The sequence below is a fragment of the Chinchilla lanigera genome, unplaced genomic scaffold (assembly GCF_000276665.1).
Source record: "Chinchilla lanigera isolate Chin_1 unplaced genomic scaffold, ChiLan1.0 scaffold00061, whole genome shotgun sequence".
Lineage (NCBI taxonomy): Eukaryota > Metazoa > Chordata > Mammalia > Rodentia > Chinchillidae > Chinchilla > Chinchilla lanigera.
The window spans coordinates 4,740,571-4,767,811 of record NW_004955462.1 but is presented as its reverse complement, the minus strand read 5'-3'; the positions used below and the strand labels follow the sequence as shown (position 1 = coordinate 4,767,811).

Below are 27,241 nucleotides of genomic sequence, written 5' to 3'. Positions count from 1 at the left end.
GTCTGTTTTCTTTTAGAAAAAAATACAAACACAATACATATTCCTTTGGAAAAAAATGCCTAAGTAAGGATCTAGTATTCATTTTCAATGTGGAATACAAATTAAGAATTATTCATTTCTAAAATTACACTGAAAGGCATAGGTTACAAGAGAATTCTGAACCAAATTATTACTGAAATTTCTTGATATTTTAAAAGTTAATAGTCGCATTAAGGGCTGGGGATTTAGCTCAGCGGCAAAAGCACCTGCCTGGCAAGCGCAAGGTCGTGAGTTCGGTTCCTGGTACCGGAGAAAAACCAAAAAAAAAAAAAAAAAAAAAATAGTCGCATTAACAGGGACTTAGACAGTTGTACAGCAGTATGGAGAGCAGCAGTATTCACAGGATCTAAAAGGTGAAAATAACCCTTGTGCCCAACAATAGATGATGAGTAAACAAAATGTGATGATACACTACTGGTTTTAGAATATCACAATCGTTTTATTAAAACTTACTTCCAAAAGCACTAGTTTTATTCAGTCAACTTCTGTTAAGAAGGCTTGCACTTCTAGTAGGAGGTAGTATCAATGTGTACACCACAAATGTTTTAATCACTGAATTGGCTAAAATATTCCTATGTGCTACTATTATAGAAACTTAAAATTCCTTTTCAGTGTGACAGAAATTAAGAGACTCACTTACCAACTTTGTACTAATAGATTTTTCTGATGTTCATTTTCCTCTGTTTGCTGTTTTATTGTAACTTTTACCTTGGAATTTTCAAGTTCAAGCCTAAAATGTATATTTTAAAAGTTATTTTTACAGACAAAATTTTTAAAAATCACATAGTTTCCAAACAAACATCGGAAAAGGTAATTACGTCTTTTTAATGTGAAAAGTAAATTATTTGGCTACTGTTTCATTTTTGTAGCTGTGTGTTGTGGATGATGTGCATAAACTAGGGAAAATATGCAGCAACTATATATTTTTAATTTTTCTTGTTGTCTTTGCAATGCTGGGGAATTGCACCCAAGGTCCTATGCATACAAAGTTTGTACTCTACTGTAGAGTTACATCTCCAGCCCTAAAATTTAAAGTTAACATGAAAAGTTTCCCTGGTTTTACCCACATGTATTTACTATCATAAGTGTCATAATTCTTGTACTACACTGCCTATGTGCTTTATAACTAAATTATTAAAGCTAAATTATTTTATATGCTCCTTTAAATTATATTTTTGTAGGTGATCTTCCATTGTCTCAGCACTTTGTACACCGTTTTTTGTATCAGTTCAGTACTTCTTGCAACTAAAGTCATGAAAAAAATCTTTTACTAATAATGTAGTACCAGTGTGCCTACTGTCTTGCTGCTAAAATTTTATTACAAAGTAGGCAAGCCCACTCACTACATACTGCTTATGGCTACTTTTACGGGACAACTGCAATTAAATAAGTGGCTGCAACAGTGATTTTATTCCTACAATGCCCAGAATTACACCATCAGGCCCGTTACAGAAAAGTGTATTGACTTCTGCTCTAGGGCTGAAACACATTACTCTTGCTTCTAAATTATACTTTATTGATATGCAGATTGACAGAATTGCTAAAATGGGCAGAAAGGGGCTATTCATACCAAAAGGGGTTTCTCACAGTTTTCTTGTATTTCCCCCACAAACAATACATTTAACAAACAAAATATGTATTAATCAAGCGTTTATGTTATCGGCAAGTCTTACTTACATTAATAGCAGGTATTAGTACTTAAGTTTTAGAGAGTCAAATTATACAGGTTCTCAACTACACAAGGCAACATTGTACCTCCTCCTAACCCTCACATTGTTCAAGGTATCAATTGTATGTAAGTAATCATGTGAAATGAAAATGGTCTAAAGCTTCTATTAAAATGCAGAATGAAAATTTAAGACCCAACTACGTAAGAAATACATCCATCCTGTGCACAGATCCTGCCTGTAAAAAATACATTTTAAATGCACAAACATAAGTTTTTAAAAAGAATTTTTAAAATGTACCACACTAACGCTTGACCAAAGAAAGCTGAACAGGAAAGGCTTTATTAATACCAAAGTAGATTTCATATCAAAACCACTCCAGCAATAGTCATTTCATAATGGTAAAAGTTTCGGGGCTGGGGACTTAGCTCAGGGGCTAGGGATTTAGCTTAGCGGCACAGGGCCTGCCTGGCAAGTGCAAGGTTGAGAGTTCGATTCCCGATACCGGAAAAAAAAACAAAACAAAAAAAAAAAAAAAAAAAAAAAAAAAAGTTTCAATTAACTAGGAAATACACAATTCTCATTATTTATGTATCCAAGAAGCAAATTCACTGAACTACAAAAAGATGTGGACAAATTCACAAGTGTTACTTGAGATTTCAATATCCCTTCAATAAGTGCTAGAAAAAAAGTAAGCAAGCACAAATTTAGGAATAATAGGTAGACTTGAGCAACATCATTCCTACCAAAATGGAATATATTGTAAGATCATAAAAAAATTAGAAGATTAAATCAAGATGATTTAAATATTTTCCTTGATGATAAAGCAGCCGAATTAGAAACAAGTAACAAAAATATCTCTGGAAAATATCCAAATATTTGGACACTAGGTTACACACATCTAAATAACCCTGAATAAAAGGGATAATGAAAACAATCTACAAAACATTTTTTTCCAACAGAACAAAGATAAAAATACCAGCTAGTAGAGTTTGTAGAATGCACTTGAATGAAAAAACAGTACTTGTGGTACTAGTGGTTGAACTCATAGCCTTCACACTGACCTGCAACCCTAGCGCTTTTCTCTTTTTCATCTTCACATAAGGGCTCTTTAAGCGGCTAAGCTGCCCAGGTTGAGCTCGCATTTACGATCCTCCCGCCAGGAGGCAATGACGTCACGGGCGTAGGAGGCCCCGCCCCGCTGACGTTGGCGCGCGATGACGTCAAGGGCATGCGGGGCGCGCGCTGGGTGGTCGTTGCGGCCGCCGGGGGCGCAAAGGCTGGGCCTTTTCTGTCAGCACAAATGTTGGCTTGTGGAGGGCAGAGCCACCTGCCTCCTTCTTCCCGCGAGTCCCGACGGCTCGGAATCCCAACTTCCTGAGCACCGGCCGGACCGCAGCGCAGCTGCAGCAGCAGCGGAGGACGCAGAGGTGCGGGGCCTCCCACAGCGCCGCGTCCCTCGGCCTCCTGCCGCCCGGGGGCAGCGCGGCTTTTGAGTCGGGGCCTCCGTTGCGTTCCCAGGCTCGGCCGCGACCCCTCTGCCCTCCTGCGAGTGCGGGAGATCCGCGTTCATCCTGAGGGGCGGGACCTCAGCGCACGGGGTGGTGGTGGGGAGAAGAAACGGGCAAAAAGCGAAGTGTGGGAAAGGGGGAAAATGGTGAAATACCGCTTTGTTAGTAGGAGTATTCGTTTGTATATTTGTGCACTCAAGGATATTACTCCAGCTAAATACCCTGCTTTCCTTTGGACCATTTTATCATCAGGGCTTGCAATTTCCGAGTGTTGCTGTAACAAAGTGAGCCAAACTTGGTGACTCACACAGAAATTTATTACTTCACAGTTTTGGAGGCTAGAAGTCCAAAATCAAGGTGTTGGCAGGAGGGGTTCTTACTGGAGGCTCTTAGGGAGTCTGTACCCATCCTTCTCTGCTAGCTTCTGGTGCCCATTGGCAATCTTCCGTGACGTTTGCCTGGTGGACGTGTTATTCCAGTGTCTGTCTGTGGCATGGCACTGTCCTCTGCACGCATATGTGTCCAGTCACAGGATTGGGAACTGAGTTTACATCTGCAAAGTCACTGTTCTGGAGATTGTGGAGGTTCTGGAATTGGGACATGAACATACTTTGGTGGAGACACAATTTAATCCACAACAGCTACAATCTTGGTATGTCATTCATTAAAAAAAAATCCTTCCTCTTGACCACATTTTCTCCTTTATAATATACTATTTACTTTCTTTTGTAGCAAAATTTCTCTAGAGTTCTTACATTCCTAGTCACTATTTTTAGCTTTCCCTGACAGTTCTCTTGAATTTAAGTCAATTAGACATTCACTTCTATCACTTTATGGAAATTGTTGCTCTTTCAGGTCACATATGAACCACTTCCATGTTGCCAGGGATCAGTTTAGTCCTCATCTCATCTTTCCTAGCTTTTGGCGGTTTATCATTCAGTCTTCCATGATGTGTTTTGCACTTGCTTTGAATAAGTCACCTTTTGGTTTTATCTTCTGAATAACTGGCTCCTTCTCTCTCCGGTTTGACACTTTTGATGAACTTTCTTTAACAATGCACAAGTTTACTCCTGCATTTCTGACACTTTTAACTTTTATAAACCTTAGTTTCTGCATTATTTTTCTTATAACATTAATTTGTCTTTAACCATTACACCAAAGGATTAGTGTGAAAAATTTACTTGCTCACAATTTTGGAAGCCAGTGGTCTGAAATCAAAGTATTGACAAAATTGTGTTTCCCCTGCAGGCCCTGGGGAGGCCTACGTTGTTTCTTGCACGCTCCCTCAACGTTCCTTGTCTTGTGGATACATCACCCCAATCTCTGTCTCCCGGGCTATAGTGATACCAGTGATCAGATTTAGGACCCACCCTAGTCCAAGATCACCTCATTTTAACTTGATTATTTATGCAAAGACTCTATTTTTAAATGTCACATTTACAGGTGCCAGGGATTAGGATTTGAACATAATGTTTTGGGGGGACACAGCTTGATGCACAACAGTAGGACTAGCCTCGGTGTGGTGAGAGTCATGCAAAAGGAATCCAACATTATTCTGTCTTAATTTTGTCACTCCACCCACATATCTGATGCTCCAACATAAATTTAAAATCTTTAGGAGGAGCCGGGCATGATGAGGCATGTGTGTAATCTCAGCACTCTGGAATCTGAGGCAAAAAGATTGCCATGAGTTTGAGGCTGGTATAGGCTACATAGTGTGCTCAAGGTTAGCCTAAACTGCATAGCAAGAACCTATGTCAAAAAAGAAAGTTTAGGAGGAGGCATTCTTCTGGGCCTTAATGAGCTTTGGAGGGAGAGAGGAATAAAGGAATGAAAGCCTAGGGCCTGTCCAGTCTGTTATTTTCTTATGCCAACACAGCTTTGGGGAAAAGGATCATTATTGAAGACATGTATGTATTACCTTAAAAAGAGGGAAAAGTAACAGAATTTAAAAGTTTTTCTGATTATGTCTATGTTGCTTCTGCCTTCTTTGCTTCCTACTTCTCCATCCAAAATGTCCACTCATATATCAGCCTCACATAGGTTTCTGACAGTTTTTTAATTTTCTTATTATTTGTGTTTAGGAATATATCCCTCTCCATTTTATAGTTTCTCCAGAGTTGATTTGGGGATTCACCATCTTCATAGACACTGACAGTCCTTCCATTACTTAAAATTTAAGATCATTTATTTTCTTCCTCACTTATACAAAAATGCTGTAAATCTTGTAGGTAAAAATGGCACTACTTGGAGAATAAGTGGAGTAGAAAAGAAGCAAGATTTGTCGCCAAGTTGACCTGTGTTGAAATTCACCCTTAACAATAATTAACTTTATGACTTGTGGCTAGCAGTTAACTTCTCTGAGCTCAGTGTAATCATATGTAAAATGAGAATAATGATTTGTATAAAGGACATATTTTGACTTTAAAATCATTGATGTTTTACTAATATGATTGTCATACTTAAGCTTAAATAACTTGGTATAAATTAAATTACTAATAACTGCATTCTATTTTTCAATGTTTTAAGCAATTGTTACTCATAAGAGGCAAGAATGTAATTGTAGCTTCAAAAACTGATGTACTCCGAGTAGATTGCTCAATCAAGTATTAGGACAATGAAAATAAATATATGGATTTAATTAGAATAACTTTATTTTTGTTAATTAAATTATGTAAGATTTTCTCTGAATTTATTAATGTTTTATTCACAGGGAAGAATTAAATTTTTCATCTATAACTTGGAAGCTAAGTTAATAACACAATGAAGCCAGCAAATCTCTTGCCAGGCACTAGTAACAAGTTGCCAGACATTCCAGAACTCACTTATAAAAGAGGCCAGCTTAAGTCACCATCATTACCTAAAACAAAAGAAAAACATAGTGCAAAATTTGTACAAAATAAAACTGAACCAATGATCCTACAGTCTCCACCAACTGCAGAATCTATTTTACGGTATGCTTTGCCTATCCCATCAAGTAAGACAAATGAATTAGTGGGAGAAGATGAAGTGAACAGGATTATCAAACATCTGAAGATGGTAAGACACTGGGTGCTTCACATGTTGTGGAGTCCCCATGCTGACTCCCAGGTTTGGTGATTTGCTAGCAGTATGCAAGGGTTCAGCACACAGTTTCATTGATGTGAGGACATATTACAGTAGGCACACAGAGGGGAACGTGGAGGAAACGAGGGCAGCTTATGAGGGTCTTGTGCCTTTGGAATCACAGGACATGTTTAATTTGTCTGGAAATTAATTATATCAACACATGGAAAATCATTAAAAACAGTGCTCGGGGCTTTAGTGGGGCTAGAGTTTTAGGGGGATTAATTTTACATTTAATATAATTAATTTTAAACTGAGAAAATATTTACTTTGCTTTGCATTTTTGTAGGTTGTTTCTACTTTGGAAAAAGCCTATGGATTTAGCTTTGAAAATGCAGAACTAGTAGTGAAGCCTGAACAGGAAGACTTATCTGTATCTGTAAGTATATATAACCCTAATATACAGAAATTCACACTGAAAAGGACTAAACTTTTCGTTCTCAGTCCATATAGCTTTCCAGATGAGTTCCCTATTCAAGGAAATGGTCATTTTAGGAAATTTAACAGTCGTGTACTGATTTTACCATTTTTGCCAACCTCAATCTTTAGGTTTAATTAGGGCACATCTATATCTTGAACCCACATTTAATAATAGTGGCTCTCCTATTAAATTTTTAAGCTTAGTTGTTGGTTTGAGGTGTATATGCTGTGTCATGGTAAGAAACTATCTTGGTAAGTAAAAAGACTCAAGGAAGTTATTGAGTTTTAACAAATATCTTTTTTGTGTATGTTTTAAAGTAACACCATTACAGTATTAAGATTATAAGGTTCTCCAACCTGTTGTTATTTTACATATTTTCTAATATTCAACCATACATTAATATACTTTACAAGTAGAATACAATTCTTTTACTATATTTAGTTTTATTCATAATTTATTTTGGTCTATGTCATGATACACCTGGGAGTCCTGGGTTGAGTCTTTCAATCAATAAGTTTGGTATGTTTCTCCATTTATTTAGGTCTTGGCTGATTTCTCTTATCGGTAGTTTAGATTTTCATCATTTATATATTGCACATGATTTGCTAGATATATGCATTGAGATTTCATGTTTTGTGAAGTAATTGTTAATGGAATTATGTTTTTAATTTAGTTCCTGTGCATTATGAGTATATTGACATATGACTAATTTTTTGTGTATTGATCCTATGTCTTGCAACATTGTTCATCGTACTTTTTATCTAGGAGTTTTCTGTGGATTCTTTGGGATTTTCATTAGACAATAATGTCATCTTCACATTTTATTTCTGTCTGCCTGATCTGAATGCTTTATATTTTCTTGGCTTGACCTACTGTGCTACTAGAATTATATTGATTAAAGTGGTACAGGCAGATATCCTTGCTGCATTCTAATGGCTACTTCTAGACAAAAGTAAAAGTGTTTTTCCTTGCTTGGTCCCACCAATATAATGCTGGTGGGGGAATGGGAGTGCCATCTACTACTACCAAGTAGATGGTGAAACTCCTTCCTGCCATCACTGTTGACATTGCTTTGGTCGGGTAGATGGAGGGCCAGTTTTTGCCACCACACTGTTCTTCAGACCTACGGACATACTTGGAGTTATGGTGAAGAGAATGTTGTGGTGTTTGACTCCAATAGCCATGTGTCCAAAAGGCTTGATGCTATCCTGGGGACTCCTGTACTTCAGTTGAGGCAGTATATATTAACTCTCTTCAAGTTTCATCCACTGTGCAGTATCCAATTGAACATTAAGCCCCATCGAGTGAATTTACTTCAAATGTTAAAATTTTTACATCTAGTATTATGTTTTGGCTCCTTTCAAGATGTTTTTATACTTTTCCACTCTTGTCTAACCTCCCTGCCTTTTCTATTTCTCTTCCTGAAAATTCTTCTATCAATAATAGATTTTTAAAATTCCTTGTATGCTCATTCTAGTATTTGGATCATCAGTGTTTGCTTCTCTTTTTTCTTTTGGTATTGATTTTATTTTCTTGGCCATTCATATGTTTTATATTTCTTAACTGGGTTCCAAATATTGCAAAATAAAAGTTCTTTTGGTATAAAGTTTTATTTTTGTTTTCTAAGGAATTTGTGTTCTTTCCTTAGTCTGGCTTTTAGAGTGATTTATAGTCCCCTGAAAACCAAAAGGAGTTGGAACTGGTCCACAGCTCACCTTTAATTGGACTCAACTCTCATCTAATTTCTCTAATCCATAATCCTATTGTTGCTTTCTCTGAAAAGCTAGTTTATTTGATCACGTCAATATTTGAGCTGGAAGGAGTTGAGACTTTGAATGGTTTGGGTTACATTTTGGTTAAATCTGGCAGGGCTTGAAAATTTAATCATCCTGTACTCTGGGAAGCCAAGGCAGGAGGTTCTCAAATTTGAGTCCACTCTGGAAAATTTAGCAACTTAGTGAGACCATGTCTCAAAATAGAGAAATTAAAAACAGGGCTAGGAATACTGTAGCTCAATTCAAAAGCCCCAATTTCAGTTCCAATTACTGAAAAAAATCACAGTCATCCCAAGAACATGCAGGATGAGATTTCTCTACTTTCTAATCCCTCCTTTTTTTTTTTTTTTACAGCCATGTGTAATCACTACCATAATCAAACTTGAAACATTTCCATTATTCAAAAAGGCTTTATATCATACTCCTTTGCAATCAGTTCTCTCCTTCTTGGTTCATTCACTGATCTTTCGCTATAGTTTTGCCTTTTCCTGGAATTTCATGGAAGTAGAATCACACAGTATGGAACATGCTGTGGTTAGCTCCCCCATCATGTTTTTGAGATTTATCTGTGTTATTCCATGTGTCAGGGTTTGTTTCTGAAGTTGTGCAGAGGAGAATGAACTTTCATCCACGTTCTCTTTGAGAGAGAATTTGCTAGAACATTTGAAGCGTAAGTTCTTGGCTTGCGTATTTGAGATGACACAAATCACACACAAAAAGTTATCAAAAATGAGTTAAATCTACCAAGAAATAAACCAATACACAGACAGGTTATGAAATAAGAGTAACTTTTTGTTTTTCTATTTTCAAAAGGTTGGGGATGACATGAATTCGTTCTTGGTTTGTTGCTCCCAGTTTGCGGCTCAGCTAGAAGAAGCAGTTAAGGAAGAACACCATGTATGTATTCTCTGTAAATTGCCAAGTAGAACTACTAAAATTTGCATTGATTGTTTAAACTTCAGTGTTATATTTAGTCAGAAATATTAGCCTAGATTCAATGTCTTAAAGAGTTGGGAATATATTGGTGTGCACTATTTAGTTTTCTTTATTCTTAACATAGACAATGTAATGTAATATAATGTAATAATTAATGATAGCATTAAAAGTAAAGTCAGGCAAAAGGAAGGAAATAAAATTCACTATAGTCTTATATCCCAGAAATAAACAAGTACTATTAACATATATTTGTTTGCCTCCCTGAATTTCCTTTCTTCTATACATTGTTTTTAATCACATAACAAATAAAACTCTACCACAGAAGTAATCTTTACTTCAATTATTGCAACTAAGGCAGTGTTAACACAGTAACAGCATATTCCATACACAAGTCACGCTTACGCTAACAGCATGTATTCTTAGCTTTCCTTTCCTGTTTGATATATCATATGTGTCACCTCTCTTGTCTTCCTTTTTTTTTCAGGAGCTTCCTATTATATTATACACTGTCCACTTAGCCATACAATGATCAATAAAATAAAATAATAAATATAAACTGAGTGTTTAGAATAAATATCAACATTTTCTGCATCAACTATTTACTCACAAAATCTAAAAACTAACACCAGAAATTCCTATGTGAACTACAATGAAAATGCAAATAAAACTCTAACCACAAAAATAATCTTTACTTAAATTAGCATCCCTAAAGCAGTTTTCACATGTGAGAACAGCATATTCCACATGCATGTATTACTTACGTTGACAGTGCATGTGTTTTGTTTTCCTGCCTTCTTTGGTAGGTTATTCCTGACATCTTGCTGGTCTTCCTGTTTTCTTAGGAGGCTTTTGTGATATTTCACCTGTCTGTTTACTGGTGTGGTCCACAATTCTTTTGAATTCTTTGGGTAGATATGTACTGTTCTTCCTCAGTTGTAATTGATCCTTTATCAATCCCAGAAGAAAATATTTCTCCATGATATTTTATGCTTATTATTTTCTTTGTGAATTATGAAACTATTTATGGCTGACATGTTTAAGATAGAGTAAAACACAAACTTTGGACAGTGCTTTGCATTTTGAGTAACATTATACTTGTTGCATAAATATCAACAACATCTACTCAGCCTTTTGTTTCATTGTAAAATGTGACCATTTCTGGCTTTATTTGTGTTGAGGATTCACTATTAATCTTATTTTATTTGTTTGTTTGATTTGAGACAGGGACTCTGTGTGTAATCCAGGCTAGCCTGGACCTCACTGTGTAGCACAGGTTGACCTGGAACTCACAGGGTCCTTCTGCCTCAGTCTCCAGAGTGTTGGGATTACACGCTTACACCACCATACCCAGCTTCATTATTAATCTTATAATCATAGGTAATGTTGACACTATCAGTACTACTTTGTTTTTCTTTGCCATATTGGAGACCAATTTTACGTTTTTCTCAAATCTGAAGATTGTACTATACATTTCTCTGCTGTGAACTTGCTACCTATTGTCAGGAATCTCAGCTTTGTTCCTGTGAATAGTGCTGGTCAACTGGTGTTCTTTTAGCAAATGTACCATCAGTAGGTAACTTGTGAACTAAGTGTCAAATGTGACATTTGGGTTACTTTATGAAATAGGTGCAGTAAGTCTCTTCACAAAGTCATACAGTTTATTACTGCACAAAGAAAGACCTGGTGTCTGAGTTCCAGGATAAATTTCTAAATTACAAATGTAAAATGTCTTTGCATCCACCAGGGCCATATTTGGAAGGTCTACTTGGCATATGCTGCTGAAAACTTCAACAACCACAAAATGATACGTTATCAGTTGTCATATATTCAAATGGTTTATAAATTGCTTGACATTTTGAAACAAAGTTTTCAGCAAATGAGAAAATAGCAGCCAAATTGTTGAATTTTTTTCTTTCTTGTCAGGCCCTTTCATCAAACTGTAAGCAGTTTTGGAGAAAACCAAATCCCTTGAGTGTCATTATTGTTCTAAAAATCTTAACACCACATCAATCACCTTCTCCATAAATCCTTTAGGTTCTGACAATTAAAATAATGAAGTCCTGCTATGAAGTCTTTTAGTTCAGATAGTGAGGTGTTGTGATAAGTTGATTTTGAGTATTACTATTTATACATATAGAATGTTTTCTTATGTTTCATTATTAGCATATTTCAAAACATTTTGTACCATATCATCCATTAAAAACAATTTCCAACATTGAATCACAGTGTTGAAATTCCATCCAATAGGTTTCTCTCCTGGCAAGAACCTAGTAACATTTTCTGACCTAGTTCTAACATTGGATCATTCATGCTATTTTGTTCCTCATCTGAATCGAGGTCTTCATTATGTACTTCTGCATCTGTCATATCTCCATCGTATCTGTCATATCTTGCTAACTTCTTTGATTTACATGATCCAATTCATCATTGGTAGCTGAGTCAACCTCCTCCATTGTCAGCTCCTCATTATGGTCCTCAACAAGCTTCTCTATTTCTGCACCATTGGCATCCAGACCCATACTCTTGCCCATGGACACAGTCTCCTCCACTACATGTGCATCAACATCTCAATATTCAGTTACCCATTTTCACTCATCTTGGTCACAGTTTCCTCCAGGCTGAGTTCAAGGACTGATACATGATGTCTTCCTAAGTTTTGTCAGTGAGGTTAATACAGTGGAGGACATTGGAATGTTTCTTCCAAAACTCTTTCAGAGTCAAGGTCATCTCTTTAGTGATATTAAAATACCTGGTGAAGGGTATTTTTGTGTGCAGCTTCTTCAAGTTGCAGATCACTTGGTGGTTCATGGATTGCAGAAGAGTTTCCATGTTGAGAGGAGGAACTTGACCTTTATGAAGTCATATGCAGTGTCCATGTCATCTACCAAGGATGGAGGCTGTGTCTGAGCATTGTCCATCAAAAGAAGGCACCTTTCAGGCAGTTGGTTATCAGAAAGGTATTTCTTAATGATGGGTGCAGACGACTCATGCAGCCATTCCATGAATAACAGACAGTCTGGAGGTGTTCACATCCTGTTTCTTGAATGCACAAGGGGGCTGGGAATGGTACATCAGCAATGGCTTAATCTTCAGATTTGTGCTTGATTTCACACAGAGAAAAGAGATCAATCTGTCCTTCATGGGTTTGTGCACCGGCAGTGCCTTTTCCTCCAGCATGATATGGGTTCTTTTTAGCATGTTCTTCCAGAGGGCCTGTTTCATCACTGTTGAACACATGTTCAGCAATGTATCCTTTTGACTTTGTGAACTCTTTCTTGTAGGCTTCTGCAGCAGCCTCTTCAGAACTGGAAGCCTCACCATGTCTTATCACTCTGTACATGCCAATTCTTCTGTGAAACATATCAAACCACCTTCTACTGGCTTCCAATTTATCACTTGTTGCACTTGTAGAGGGGTTTTCTTGCAGTAAATCACTGTGCAATTTCCTGCCTTTTTAATAGATCAAAGCTGCAATAATTCTATCACCTCCAGCTGTTTCTCATTCAGTTACACTAACAAGTTTCTTCATCTCTTCCAAAACTTGTGTCCTCTATGTGGTTAACAGGATTATTTCTTTTGCCACATCAGCTCCTTTGATGGCATCTTTATTCTTCAAAATAGTTAATATTGTTGACTTCATCATCTTATACTCTGAGGCCAGATCAGTCACATGAATGCAATGCTCATGCTTTTCTATAATTTTGTACTTCAATTCAGTGGTGATTTTCTTTATTACCTTCTTGCTATTCTTGCTCTGCATTTTTTTGTTACCTTCATTATTGCTCTGCGTATTCTTGTCACCTTCATTTCCACTCTGCATGTTTTTTTACCACATGCTTGCTCTGCACGTTCTTTGAAGCCATGCTGGATTAAATAATAAGGTACATTACTATAAGTGCTAAGAAGCACACAAAAAAGCTTCACAGCAAGTATGTACAGGTCTTTCTGTGACTGCAGTCATAACTAGATGAATCCACAACCATGTGCCAGAGCTGGGAAAATGGCTGTGACAATGTTCATTACCAAATGTGAAGTTCTAAACCAAAATAAAACTTTGCTGAACCAAAGTAATATTATAGTTGCAAGTGCCAATATTTGGCGCATATACATTTATAATTGCTATCTCTCTTTCTTGGATTGTTTCCTTAACTATTATGTAGTTTCCTTAACTATTATGTCTCTTCTGATCAGTCTTAGCCAAAATCTACTTTGCCTGCAAATAGAAGAGCTACTCCCTACCTTTTTCCAATTTCCTGTAACATGGAGTACTGTTTTTCATCTTTTTATTTTTAGTCTGTGAATTTCTTTCTGAGTTAAATGTGTTTCTTATATGCAGTATATTGTTGGATCTTGTTCATTGATCTGTTCTGTCAATTTCTTTTGATGGGTTCATTGAGACCTTCCACATTCATATTTAAGTGGTAGGTATTGACCTATTCTGGTCAGCATATTATTTTCCTTTTGTTGGTTTCCTTTCTTTTTCTTCATTTAATTGCTTCCTTTTCCTGGTGGATTCATTCTACCGAGATTCATGTCTAATAATATTTGTTTTATGTAGTTGGATTCACCATTATTTGGTGCATTCATATTTATGATTGTTACCCTTCTTCTTGGAGTTTTCCCTTAACAAATACATAGTGATCTTCTTTATCTTTTTTGATCAGTTTTGGCTTGAAGTTCAAATTGTCAGCAAATAGAACAGCTACTCTTGCTTTTTTTTCAGTTCCAGTGGCACAGAATATTATTTTCCATCCTTTGATTTTTAGTCTATGAATTTCTTTTTGAGTTAAATGTTTCTTGAATGTAGCATACTGTTGGATTTTTCTTCTTGATCCATTCTGCCAGTCTTGTTTCTTTTGTTGGTGAGTTGAGATCATCTACATTTCCTCTTGTTAGTTCCTTGTCTTTTCTCTCTGTTTAATTGCTTGACCTGCCTGGTGGTTTCTTTCTATTAGTGTTCTTATGCTTGTGGTCTTTGTTTTCTCTTTCTAATGTATCCTTCAGAACATTCTGCAGAGCTGCTTTGGTGGTCATTAATTTCTTCAGTTGTTCTTTGTCATAAGAGTATCTTATTTCTCCATTGATTATTTTATTTTAAAGAGAAAAAACAGTAACAAAATAACAACAATGAAGACAAAAACAAAACAACACAAAAACAATAAAAATGATACAGGATTTCAAAAAAGATGATAGGTATCAACAGTGGTGGTTATATTACATATTTTTATCTTCAGTGAAGTTGCTCAGATTATCATTTGAAAGATGGCTTTGCTGCGTACATCAATCTGGGTTGAAGGTGGTTTTCTTTCAGGGTTTGAAATACCTCACGCCAAACTCTCTTTGATTTGAGGGTTTATGTTGAGAAGTTTGCCATGATTTTTATGGGCTTTCCTTTATAGGTGATCTGTTTCTTTTCCCTAACAGCTTTTAATATTTTAGCGTTTTGTTGAGAAGTCTACTGTGCTTCTGATGGGCTTTCCTTTACAGGTGATTTGTTTCTTTTTTTCTAGCTGCTTTTGATATTCTTTTCCTGGGCTAAATTTCTGGAATGTTAATTATTATATGCCTTACTGGAAATTTACTTTAGTGATGGCTATTTGGAGTTCTATGTGCTTCATTTATTTGCATGTCAAATTCTTTATCCACGTTTGGGAAGTTTTCTATCATTTTTTTGTGCAGAAGCTTTTCATATCTTTTACGCTATCTCCATCTTTCTCACTGATTCCAGTCAATCTAATGTTCTTATTTGCTTCATTTTGTAGCTGTTGGATTGATTTTCATGGTCACTTGCTATTTTTAAAGATGTCTTTCTTTTCATGGTCACTAGCCACAATCCTGTCTTCTAGATCTGATATTCTGTCTTTGTCTTCATTCAGTGTGCTGCATATACTTTCAATGGAGTTTTTTAATCTCCTGAATTTCTGTTTGGATTTGTCTCATGGATTCTGTTTCTTTCCTATGTTGGGCATTCATGATTTACATCATTTTCCTGAACTCATCTATTTATTTAAATCTGTTGCTTTAATATCTTTCATTTTCATCATCATCTTTTTGTGCCTTAGAGATTGTTTTTTCTGTAACCTCTTCCATTTGTTTTTCACTTCTGTTGCTATCATTTCAGAAAGTTCCAGTGGTTGGCTTCCAATTTCCTATATCTCATTGTGCTCTGGACTTGTGTCTAGGTTGTATTTTGATTCTTTGTTTTGTCATTTTTCATTTTCTGTTTTTTATTTTATTTCCTTTATGGCTCCTTTTAGATTTCTCATGGTAGATAGCTTTATTCCTGGTATTGAGGTTTCCCTAGGAAATGACTGTTCCTCAGAGATGTCTTCTAGATGTAGATGTTTCTTGGTCTTTCTGTGTGTCCCAAGAATCTATCTTCCCAATGTATTAAGGATGAGAAGTTGCTCTTTATTTAACTCAAGACTCAGTCCTTTGGTACTGGACTACAGTGATTGTTATAACCCCATTCAATCACAGTGTTGTCATACAGGGGAGAAAAACAAATTATAACAAGTATGATATCCTGGCTAAAGTAGTACAGTCAGCAATAACAATAGTCTCAATTACAGTCTGTCTACTGACAAACTGTGATAAGTATTAACCTGATACCTTTAACTACAGGAGCAAATTCTACAGTTATATAACAAAATCTAACATATACTAGCAACTTTTATACAATGATTTTCCCCTTAGTGGGTGGTTTTACCCTGTTGTGTGGGGGTAATTTAATATGGTTGAGGGAAAGATAGAGAGAATAATGAGGTCAAATATAGTAGGAGCAAGCAGGAGGGCAAAGAATGATCACCCAAGTTTTGGGAAACTGTAAGACACAAAAGGGAAAGAATGGAAGAAAAAGCCAAGGAGTGTTGAAGTAAACCAGAAAGAGAAGAGACAATGTTTACTCATATGAAAGTATCATAAAATCAAGTAAGATAGTTGATGAAAGAGAGAAAGAGCAAGGGCAAGAGTAGAGGAAAACAAAAAGAAAGGTAAGAAATCTTAAGTCCTGAAAGAAAAAAAAAGACAGGAAAAAAAAAAAAGCAAAAATAGCAAGACAAAATGAAACAAAAAACCCAAAACTGGACGGAAAAAGGCAAGCCAAGCAGACAGAGAAAAATAAAAGTAGTAAAATTCCTCTGGTGTCTATAGTTCTGTGTAGATCCAAGTCTGTGTACTGCAGCCAAGTTTACAATGGGATTTGTGCCAGGTATGGGGCTGATCTTTGCCTCTGGATGTGGGGGATGGGACTGGTCTGCTGCTGGAGTTCTCCGTAAGTCTAAGAAAAAACAATGGGACAGCCCTACTCACCTGCTTCTGTCTCCTATGTCTGTGTGCCAAAGAACAATGCTGGTTCACCTAACTTAGCAACTGCTGCCTCATATTCTTACTGCTGCTTTGTTTCTGAGCAACAGTTTTTAAAGTATTTCCTGTTTACTTTGTTCATCCTTTTTCCTTGTGCTCATTTTTCAAGGATTATTTTTTTTTGTTTTGCTAGGTTGAAATGTGTGATTCAAAATCTTTGAATTTCTGAAAACCGCTTTTTTCTGTCCTTATATTTAGTTGATAATGTCATTAAATTTATAGTAGAGGCTTAATATTTTCCTCATAAACTTTATAGACATTGCTCTATATTTTCATAGTATTTTCTCATTTTAGTGTTAATTCTGTAATGTTGGCTTTTCTCACTTCTGATCAGTTTTCATCTTCCACTTGTTTTTATCATTGATGTTCTGGGTTCCCACAGTATCAGGTAACTGGTGATTTGAGTAACTGATATACAGAAAGGCACTGTTCTCCTAGCTCTTAGTGGTTTAAAATAATCTTAGAACTCTAGCTATAATGATTGGTGGAGTTTGTTAGTGATTCCCTTCAGGTTCCAAAGCAGGAAGAGAGATTTTAACCTTGGAATGAATCATGTTATTCCAAGATAATGTGTCTCAGTGGACATTATTTTCTAAATTCCTATTTATCTAAAAATACTTTTTATCAGGCATGAATATTAATTTACTTTAGTATACTTTCTGGAGGATCTAGCCTTTTTGCTTAGATATATTCTTATTATTAAGTTCAGTGGTTCACAACTTAGCATTCAAACTAACGACTTAAAGGACTAGGTGCCTGCTGGCCCCTCTTTCAAACATATAAGAAAGTCGGAGGGCTAAGAGGGGGCCTGAGAATATACATTGCTATGCAGTGTGCTTGTGTCATGCTGATGCTGTGGATTATGGGAACTACATTTTTTGAATCACTGATCCAGAGTCAGTGTTGCACAAGAGTAATTTTAGACTGGCTTAATTTTCCATCATTTGTAAATGACATTTTCCTCTGCTTGAATACATGTAGTAATGTTTTTCTTTCGTATGGTTTAGAACTTTTACCCAGACATGAGACAGTGTCTTTTTGCTAGCATATGTAATCATTTTACACATATTTTCAGTGTTACATATTAATATATTATATGATATACTTGGATGTGTGGACTTAGTTTCTTTCACAATCATCCAAACCAGTTCATTGCACTTTACAGAAACATATCTAGTAAAAGTATATTTTGTATCTTGTTAGTTTGATCCCTTTATCATGAATAAAATTATATTGAAGTAGCAGTGCTGGAAAGTTAATGATTTTCATTACTGTATTTGATGCTATATGAAAATAAATGCAGTGCTTCTTTGATCGTAATTTAAATTTTATACCTTAGCTATTTTAAGAAAATAAATAATTTTTGCAAATTATTTTGAAGCCACATTATTGTATGAGTGGAAAATTATTTTTATTGTAGAAGTTAGTTATGTATATGTAATGAACTAAAATGTTTCCAAATATAAAAGTGATTTTGAACTACAGATTTATAAAGTTTGTATTTTATCCACTCATGCATTTTTGTGATTGAAAATTATGACTTGAATTATATATAACATACATTGAAAGAATTGTATATTTAAATTTATTAAAACTTTATTTTACAGATTTTGGAATCTTTGTTCAAGGTATGTTCATTCTACTGCAGCTTAGATGTGGTAAAACTTAATCAGGATATACATGTAAATGAAGAAGTTTATAAGTTCTAAAGTAGTTAAAAGAACACTTGCTGCTGTAAATATTAAACATTTTATATTGGGTTGTGTGTTGCATTCTCCCTGTTCTTCACCCAAGGTGACATATGGGTAAGGAGCAAGGCTTGACAAATGAAGGTTCACAGGTATACATGTACATGCAAATTTATTTTGCTGCAGACGTTCAACTTGTCATTAACTGTTTTTTGTTTCTTTTTTTAAAAGTGGTTTCAGCGACAAGTCAATCAAATGGAGGAGGTAAGTGTAACATTTATTAATTGCTAATTGATATGTTTGCTTATTTGAAAACCAAAGTATATATAAGTTAAAAAATTTTAAAATAGCATTGGCTATAATCTTTTTAGGTAAAGGAGAAATGAGTGGGTAGAAATCAATGTTTTGGGGTAATCTGTACACTCTACTCATATATTCCTGTATCTTTTCTATATATATATTTTCCTGCATATTTACTCAAATTGAATGATAGAATTCAACTATTTCTCTTTTTCTAATTCATATAAAACAGTAACAAAAGAGAATTTCATTTTAAATTCCTCCTATACTGAAAAAATCATGTATAAAATATATATAGACATAAAATCATATTTCTTCTCTAAATTTAATGTTATTTTGATGATACTCTGTTGTACTTTTGATTTTCAAGTACTTTACTACCAGTTTGAGAACTGCTCATATCTGTTCTTAAGGATTTTCAATTCCATTTTGGAAAAGACTTTTCATATATGTCACTAATATGATTGATAGAGTGTTTTCCAGGATAGCTTTACTGTTTTAGAGAAATAGGTTTTTTCTTTGTCAGGCTTATGGTTTACTCTGATTAAATTAAACACTCTTGAGGCCGAGGCTATTTAGAGAAACAAGACCCACTTATAAGTGTAAAGATAGAAATTATAACTTTCTGTTAGTACCTACTCATTAATTTTTCTCTGGCCCCAGAGTGGAAGACTTTCATGGTCTGCACCTCACCTTGTTTTAGATAGATATTGCTGATTAGAAAAGTGTTAGTGATTCTTTAATTATGGCATGCTGGCCATTATCTTCCAGAGAAATAGGGAGAAGTCCATTATTTCTCTATTCTCTTGTAAAACAGTTAAAATTATTAATGATAGTCTTACTTTTGAAACACTACCCCTTTGAAAGTTAATGATTTTCATTATTGCATTTGATGCTATATGAAAATAAATGTAATGCTTTTTTGATAGTAATTTAAATTTTATGCCTTAGCTATTTTAAGAAAATACAAATTGTGTTCTCTGTCAGTGTTTTACCCCTTTGACTATTTTTTTCAGCCATCTTTTTTACTCAACCATAAAATGTTGGCCTGTCAAAAGATTCCACCATGTGTCTTTAGTTTTTCCAAACTTTTCCCCTAGGTAATGTCAGTTATTCTATTCAAGTTTTACCTTCATACTAGTAATTTACAAACACATTTCTTGCCCTCAGTGACCCACTGGACTCCAAATTTGTTCTGCCTCAAATCCAAAGAATCAAAAATACAACTTTTTACTCTTCTAGTTTCATAGTTTTGTGAATGTTAGTACTATTTATCCAATTAGATAAACCAGAAATAGGGTAATCAACCTTGACAAGTTGCTTTCCTCTATCCTTAGTAGTCAATCTATACATAAGTCCTTTAGATTTTGCCTCCTAAATTGTCCATTTATTTCTGTGTGTACCATTTATACCTTAGTGCAGGTTACCATCGCCTCCAGTAAATGTGAAGTCTTAACTTACACATGCATAATCCCCAGGAGGAATCCTCACTGCACATTTATACTCCTCATCTGGAGTTCTAAGTTTAAATCCTTAATTATGTCTTTTGAATACTTTCTTAACTTGATGGCATCAGTTACATTGTATATGTGTATTTTCTTCTACTGAAGGAGTGTTTCATTTTTTCGTTAGTGTATGTTGTATTCTTAATACAGAATAGTGAGGTTTGTTCGGGGAATTTGGTACATGCATTTAAACATATCCTGATCATTACCAATTCCTTTATGCCCGTTGTCCCCCTCTCACCCTCATACCCTTCCCTGTCTTCAAAGGTCTATCCTCTAATTTCCTGCTATTATTCACTCACTTACTTACTTATTTGTTTATTTTTAGGTATCAGAGAGGAGAAAATATATGATATTTAACTTCTAGAGGCTGTCTTATTCTGAAATGATATTTCTTAAAATCTGGTCAATGGATTGTGTTTAAATGTCACACAAAATATTTATTATACATATGTATGACTGGATTCAAATTTTATGTATGTAAGAGAGCTAGAAATCTGCCTGTTTATAGCCTTTCTTTAGGGATTTTTAGCCATGCTAACATTAGACAGTCTTGGTTTTTACTGGTAATGCCTTCTCTTGTTAGTACCTGCTAGTGCTGTTAATGCTTGTGGTTATGATGTATTAATATATCATGTATTAATAGCGATGTATTAATTGAGATACATATGTATTAATGGAGATCCACCCAGGTGTGAGGTAAGCTGCACCATTGAAATGCTGGATGGTGCATCCCTGTCCTTTTCAGAGTTGTCCTATTAGGAATGTGCCACATAGATCTCTTTGAAGAAGTCTTAGAGGTAAAAAACCCACTATCTGTTCCATACTTTTAGGTCTGTATTATCATCTTTTCTCCTATAAAGGACTTCAGTTCAAATTAAATTCCTGTTGGAAAATACAATATATCAGTTGTGGTTTAATCCAGAGGCAAAAATCACCCAATAATTTGATTAGGGAACGTTTAAGATAAAGACTTATTGTCACAGAATAAGGACTATCAGCTAAGGAGTAAGACAGTTTTAATGAATACTGGAAAAGAGGTGTAAGGAGCAGCCTATAGCCCTAGAATGGAAGCAGAACACTTCAGGAAGGAACAAATCTGAATAGCTCTAGTCTTCTTTTCCTTCCACCCCAAGGCTAAGACCCAGAACTTCTGAAGATGGAGTAGCTGTCATCAGTGGAGGACAGAGAAGTTTATAGATGCCATCCTGTTAAAATTTAGACTCACTGGAAAGCTGCCTATGAGTTATTACATCAGAAACTACCCTTTGTATACATCTCCCTGGGAAATGCTTCCTCTTGCTGGGAAACTGTCCACAAAGGTTCTCCACTGGAGTATTTTGCTGAGACATTCTGGGAAAAGCTGCCCATAGGAATTGTCCATGCCATGGAGCTAGCCAAAAAGCCATATATGGAAGTGGTAACTTTGAAACTTGCCGTGAGTCAGCTGTACTGGGTGTTGTATACAGTCTTAGGAGTGAACAGAGATGACAGAAATGGGAAGTAATGCTTTGTCCTACTCCAGTGCCTCTCTAGGACCCTCTGCTGATACAGGGCAGAATCATGCCACTTGCCAGGGAAGAAATATATTCCACTTTCCCAAAACAAAGATAGAATTTTGAGTTGAGAGGAAATAAATTGATAATAATATCTAACTGGAACATTACTTTTATACTCAGTTTATGATGGGTTGCTCTTCTTTTAGGCTCTTGTTTTGCCCATAGAGTCTCAATAAGACTCTTTAATTGCCTCCTCCAGTTCTATATCCCTCTATATCTGCCGGACACAAAATCTCAGGCTTGCAATGCATTGCTCAGCATTTGCTACCTGCTGTTATATTTTAATCCAGTTACAGAGAGTCATAACTAAAATAAAGTTTCTATCTTAAATCCCTGATGCTGAAACTTCTCTATTCAAGGCCTTAGGACTATGCTTTGACTTACATTTTTGCCACCTTCCTTTCCCTCCCATCATAAGGATTAGAGGTTTCTGTGTCAGTGGATCTTTGCTGTTATACTGTCAAAACTTCCTGACTCCACCTAGGCATCCCTAATTACTATTCTGCTTGTTTATGTCTCTACATATTGGCTGTTGCCAGGTTTCTTTCATTGTGGTTTCTTCTTACTGAAATTCCTTTAAATAGACTTATTACCTAGAACATCAATTATGGTGTGACATCTTTTTCTATTAAATTTACTAATTTTCCACACTGCCTTTTGATTTTTAGCTTGGTCTGCTTCTTAAGACACACAAAAGGGGCTAAGTTTTCCTTGTGAAGACTGAGGAATCCCAGGTCCATGGACATGTATCTTCTGGGATTTAAAAAAAGAATAGCCTTTGAGAGCAAAGTATTATCTCTCCATAATTTACCATAGTACAGGTAGTCTTAGAATTTAGTGAAGGTGATTATTTTAGAATTAGTCTTATGAATATTTTGGGTTGCAGTCCATTGTTATTGGATTTGCTTAAAATTTCTGTATGTCAAAGAGTAAATAAAAGATTTGATACCACTTTTGGTATGTAAAAGTCCTCAGTGAGCTCCAGTTCTATTGATAGGTAATATTAGATGTAAGTATATTTATAAAATATTATATTAGCACATACAGCTCTAGAGAAGAACAGTATAAAAGTTACTCACATTTGATGGAGGAAATAATGAAAATTTTTGAGATATGTGAATGAAATGGGTATTTCCTAAGTAACTGGTTAATTTTATTACTTTAGATAAGTAAAGACCATAATATTTCAGAAGAAGATCTTCCAGCACCTGATAAGTCTATCACAGCAAACATTTCACAAGTAGTAAAGTTAATGCAAAAACTCCATGCACTGAGACATTACTTCACAGATGGGGCCAAGTACTCCTTGAAATCCATGATGCCTATGCCAGTGTAAGTGAAATATAAGAATTAGTTTAACTAAAAGCATTGAAATGGGGCTTATAATTAGTAATGAATGTAAGAAAATGGATCATATATTACTGCTTTATGGAGAGCACCCGAGTCAAATCAGAAGGGGTAGCATTTATTTCTGTTTGAAATTTTTAATAGTCTGAGATGGCATTATCCAATAGAGTAGTCACTAGGCACATGTAGTTATTACCATTCTAATTCAGTTCAATTAAGAAAATCAATTTGTTGGTCATCTGAGCTATTTATTATCAGGCATGAATAGTTTCAGACCAAATATAATATTTATGGTCGTATTACCATTCTAATTCAGTTCAATTAAGAAAATCAATTTGTTGGTCACATTTCAAATACTTAGTAGGCACATGTACTTGTTATTAAAAAGTTCTGCTGGGCATTATTGGCTTTGAAATATCTGACTTATAAAATGCCTCTGTTTAAGACTTAAATGTTGTATTGTTTATGAATGCAAATTTGTTACAAACTTCATTCACAAACACCCATTGTTTTACATTAAACATACATAAAACCCTTTTACTTCATATTGTTAAATTATGAAGTACCCTTAATTTGAAGGGGCTGTTATTTATCATGCAATGATTAGTATCTCTAGGTGCAATGAGTAGATTTAAATGAAAAAAATATAAACTTGAGTTGGCTGCCATTGGATTTCATTGTGGTCCAGAGGCTCAGGTATATTCATTTGAGCTATTTATTATCAGGTATAATAGTTTCAGACCAAATATAATATTTATCTTTGACACTTAAGTGTCTGTTGTACTCTAGGTACTTTTTAGTAACTTCGTATGTGAACCTTATAAATACTTCATAAGAAAGATATTTATTATGCCTAAGTTTTAATAGGTGAAGAAACTGAAGCTCAGAGAGGTTAATAAACTTAATTGGTAAGTGTGTGAAATAGGCTTGTGCTAGGTAGTCTCATTCTATACCTTATGATATTCACCAATACGACATTAAATAATACATTATGAGAAAGAAATCCCATGTTTCTACTCATGTTTTTGTTGTTAATGTTGTTGGTATTGTCAGTTAGATTCATACAATACATAGAATTACATGGCTTGGCTTTTATACTTTTTAAATGCTTCTTACTGGTTAATTTCACTTAATAACTATGACAAAAGATTAAAGAATATGTTAACTTTAATTTTACAAACTTCATGTATCTAGAGACTGTCCATTGTAGCTCTTATGGTACGTGAGGTCATTGTTTGAAATATTAAAATTTGTTCTATTTAAAATTCAGGAGGGATGAAGAAAAGCCATCAAAAAAGGTGGATAGCTATGAATCTGTGGAGCAGCAAATTAAAGGTGATAATACCGTATACATGTTTAGCCTATACAGTGTTTCCTAAATATATTAACATTTTGAAACTTACACTTTAAAATTTACAGAGCTATCATTATACAATAGTATACTTTAAGTTCTTTAACAGTGAGCTTGTATTTCAATATAGTGTCATTATGTTCCTGATCCTAGAATAAATACTGTACAATTTTGTTACTGCCCCCATGAAACTCAGACTTCAGAAGGACACACGCACATTATGAATCCTTTTAATATGTTATAAGACACAATAGAGGTATGTATGCTTTAGGAAAATTTTATACACCCTTAAGGGATGAACAGAATTTAGTCAATTTAAGGAGGAAAATTGGTATTTTAAGAAGAAGATAATGGTATGAATAAACAGCGTGAATAGAAAATAACAACTTCATTAGTATAAAAGTGTATACTGATAGACAGGGTAAATTAGAAGAGTAGCCTCATCATAGAAGACCTGAGTATAAGGCATTTATACTTTTTCCAGGTGTTAAAAGGAATCATTGAGGGCCAGGGATATAGCTCGGCAACATAAGGGCCTGCCTGGCAAGTGCAAGGTCCTGAGTTCGATTCCTGATTAAAAAAAAAAAGAAAAACAGAATCATTGAAGACATTTTGTAGGGAAATTTTATAATCACATTTGATTTTAGGGAAAATGTTTTGGCCCTATAGTAGAAAATAGATGTGTGGATTGTGAATAGGAAAGGAAAGTTTTTATTTAATATTACATGTGTGATATATATACAGTAGAACACTAATAAAAAAGAACAAAAGTGATAGGTTTGAGAAATATGTACTTTATATAACTGGCAAAAGTTGTTGATGAATGTGAAGGAAGAACGATTAGATAAAGATGGTACTGTCAATGAATATAAATGAATATAACAGGAAAGGTACTGTGATAAGAAAACAGTGGAGGAGGATCCACAGTGTTGGCAACTAGTATTTTTTTCTTTCTCTTGAATTATTAAAAACAATGGCATGTAAACTCAATTAGTACACGTAGTTGCTACTTGCAATTTATAATGTGAGATATACCTTTATTTCAGAATTCATAAAAACCCACTCAACTGAAGAATCTGTAGATGTTTCTGCAACAGAACCACGTAAGTTTCCTTTAATTTGAGCACTTTTATGTTAATAACCTCGGTGAACACATTAATTTCTCTAATTTAAAGTAATAATTATTAGAGTAATAGCATAGATTCCTTGGAGTTAGGAGCCATACACCTGAGCTGGTTGTCTGACAACTCCTGAAAAGCCCCATTAAGGCTGGAGGTTATCAAAACAAGACTCAATTTTGAAATTGTAGTTATAACATGCTACTGAAATGTTGGCAGAACTTTGAGGTGGCACAATGATAAATATGAGCCAGTTTGGAGATTTTCATGTCAGGAATTGTATATCGTCTCAAATTTAGTAATGCTTTTACTGCCAGTGAGTACCTGTCAGTTTATAAAGACAAACAGCAGCTAGAGTTTCTCTGACAAATTTCAGGCTGTTTGTCAACAGAAAGAAAAAATTACTTTGTGTCCTAATATTGGAGAGAATCTGGAAACAATAATGATTGAATACAGTTTCAAAGTGCAAAGCAGGCTTTGTTTGGATAAAGTTGCTGTTAAGTCTACTCTTTTTCAGCTTATGCTTTAACCTCCAAGTTCTTTGTCTCTTCAAACGATGGTTTTGGTGTTATTGCAGCTGAAAGATGTACCTGATGTGTAAGATGAAAAGAATTAAGGGAAATTAGTCTTTAATGTGAGCATTATGTTTATCTGGCCAGGAGTTAAACTTTTTATTGTTTGCTATAACTGTACATGTCAGTGGTTAATATTTATTATAACTCCTCCAGGCTTTCTTCATTCATTTTCTTTATTTTTCTTCTGAGACTATATATTTTCAAATAACTTCTTTTTGAGTTCACAGATTCTTCTATTTGATCAAATCTGCTGTTCATTTACTCTATGGTAGATTTTATTTTGTTCACAGTACTCTTCAGCTCCAGATAGATTCTTCTTTATGATTTGAGTTGCTTTGCTAAACTTTCAGTTTCGGGTTAGGGTTTGATATCTGGACCTCCCGCTGACATACACACATGCATGCATGCACACACAACATTGTTTTCATGACATTGAGAATCACCATATGATCCAGTAAGCTCCTAGTGAGTATAAATCCAAAAGAAATTAAATCAGTATATTGAGGTGATATCTGCATTCTCATGCTTATTCTTTTTTATTTTAAAGAGTGTAGTAAATGAAAAAACAAACAAACAAAAAAATAGAGCAGTAGCAGCATACTAGTATCATGAACATAAACAAATCAAAGCAAGAACATTCAAAGTGATACAGGGTCTGAAGACAAAATAATATGAATCAACAGTGGTTGTTACATTACATATCGCTATCCTCAGCTACATTGCTCAGATTACCAGATGTAAGAATGGAAGATTGCTCAAACCATTAAAGAGAATAAGAAAATAATTCTTTGACAAAACATTATACATAACAGAGTTTCACTAGACAGGATGGTAGGAGTTCACCGTTGTACTTCCATTGCATATTGTTACCATCAAATCAGTTGCTCAGACCACCAGACATAAGCATGCAAACTTGATCAGAACATAAAAAATTGTAATTATTAACTGTTCACTTTCAATACACCATCAGACATCAGCA

At 34.9% G+C, this 27,241-nt stretch overlaps 1 protein-coding gene across 3 annotated transcripts in view; it reads left to right on the top strand.

The window, feature by feature from the left end:
• Nucleotides 1–2,920: 2,920 nt before the first annotated feature.
• Nucleotides 2,921–27,241, top strand: part of LOC102028389 (coiled-coil domain-containing protein 7-like) — a 73,125-nt gene continuing 48,804 nt past the window's right edge. The window contains exons 1-9 of one of the 3 annotated variants that reach the window (XR_263097.2): nucleotides 2,921–3,136; nucleotides 5,931–6,256; nucleotides 6,612–6,701; nucleotides 9,332–9,415; nucleotides 18,427–18,447; nucleotides 18,739–18,771; nucleotides 23,037–23,203; nucleotides 24,489–24,553; nucleotides 25,616–25,672. Coding sequence is in view for 2 of the 3 variants with exons in the window: in XM_005398153.2 (XP_005398210.1) it covers nucleotides 5,981–6,256; nucleotides 6,612–6,701; nucleotides 9,332–9,415; nucleotides 18,427–18,447; nucleotides 18,739–18,771; nucleotides 23,037–23,203; nucleotides 24,489–24,553; nucleotides 25,616–25,672 (793 nt within the window). In the remaining variant the exon portion in view is untranslated. Of the gene's footprint in view, nucleotides 3,137–5,930; nucleotides 6,257–6,611; nucleotides 6,702–9,331; nucleotides 9,416–18,426; nucleotides 18,448–18,738; nucleotides 18,772–23,036; nucleotides 23,204–24,488; nucleotides 24,554–25,615; nucleotides 25,673–27,241 lie in introns of those variants that run through there. The other 2 variants (XM_005398153.2, XM_005398154.1) reach the window with 2 other exon arrangements.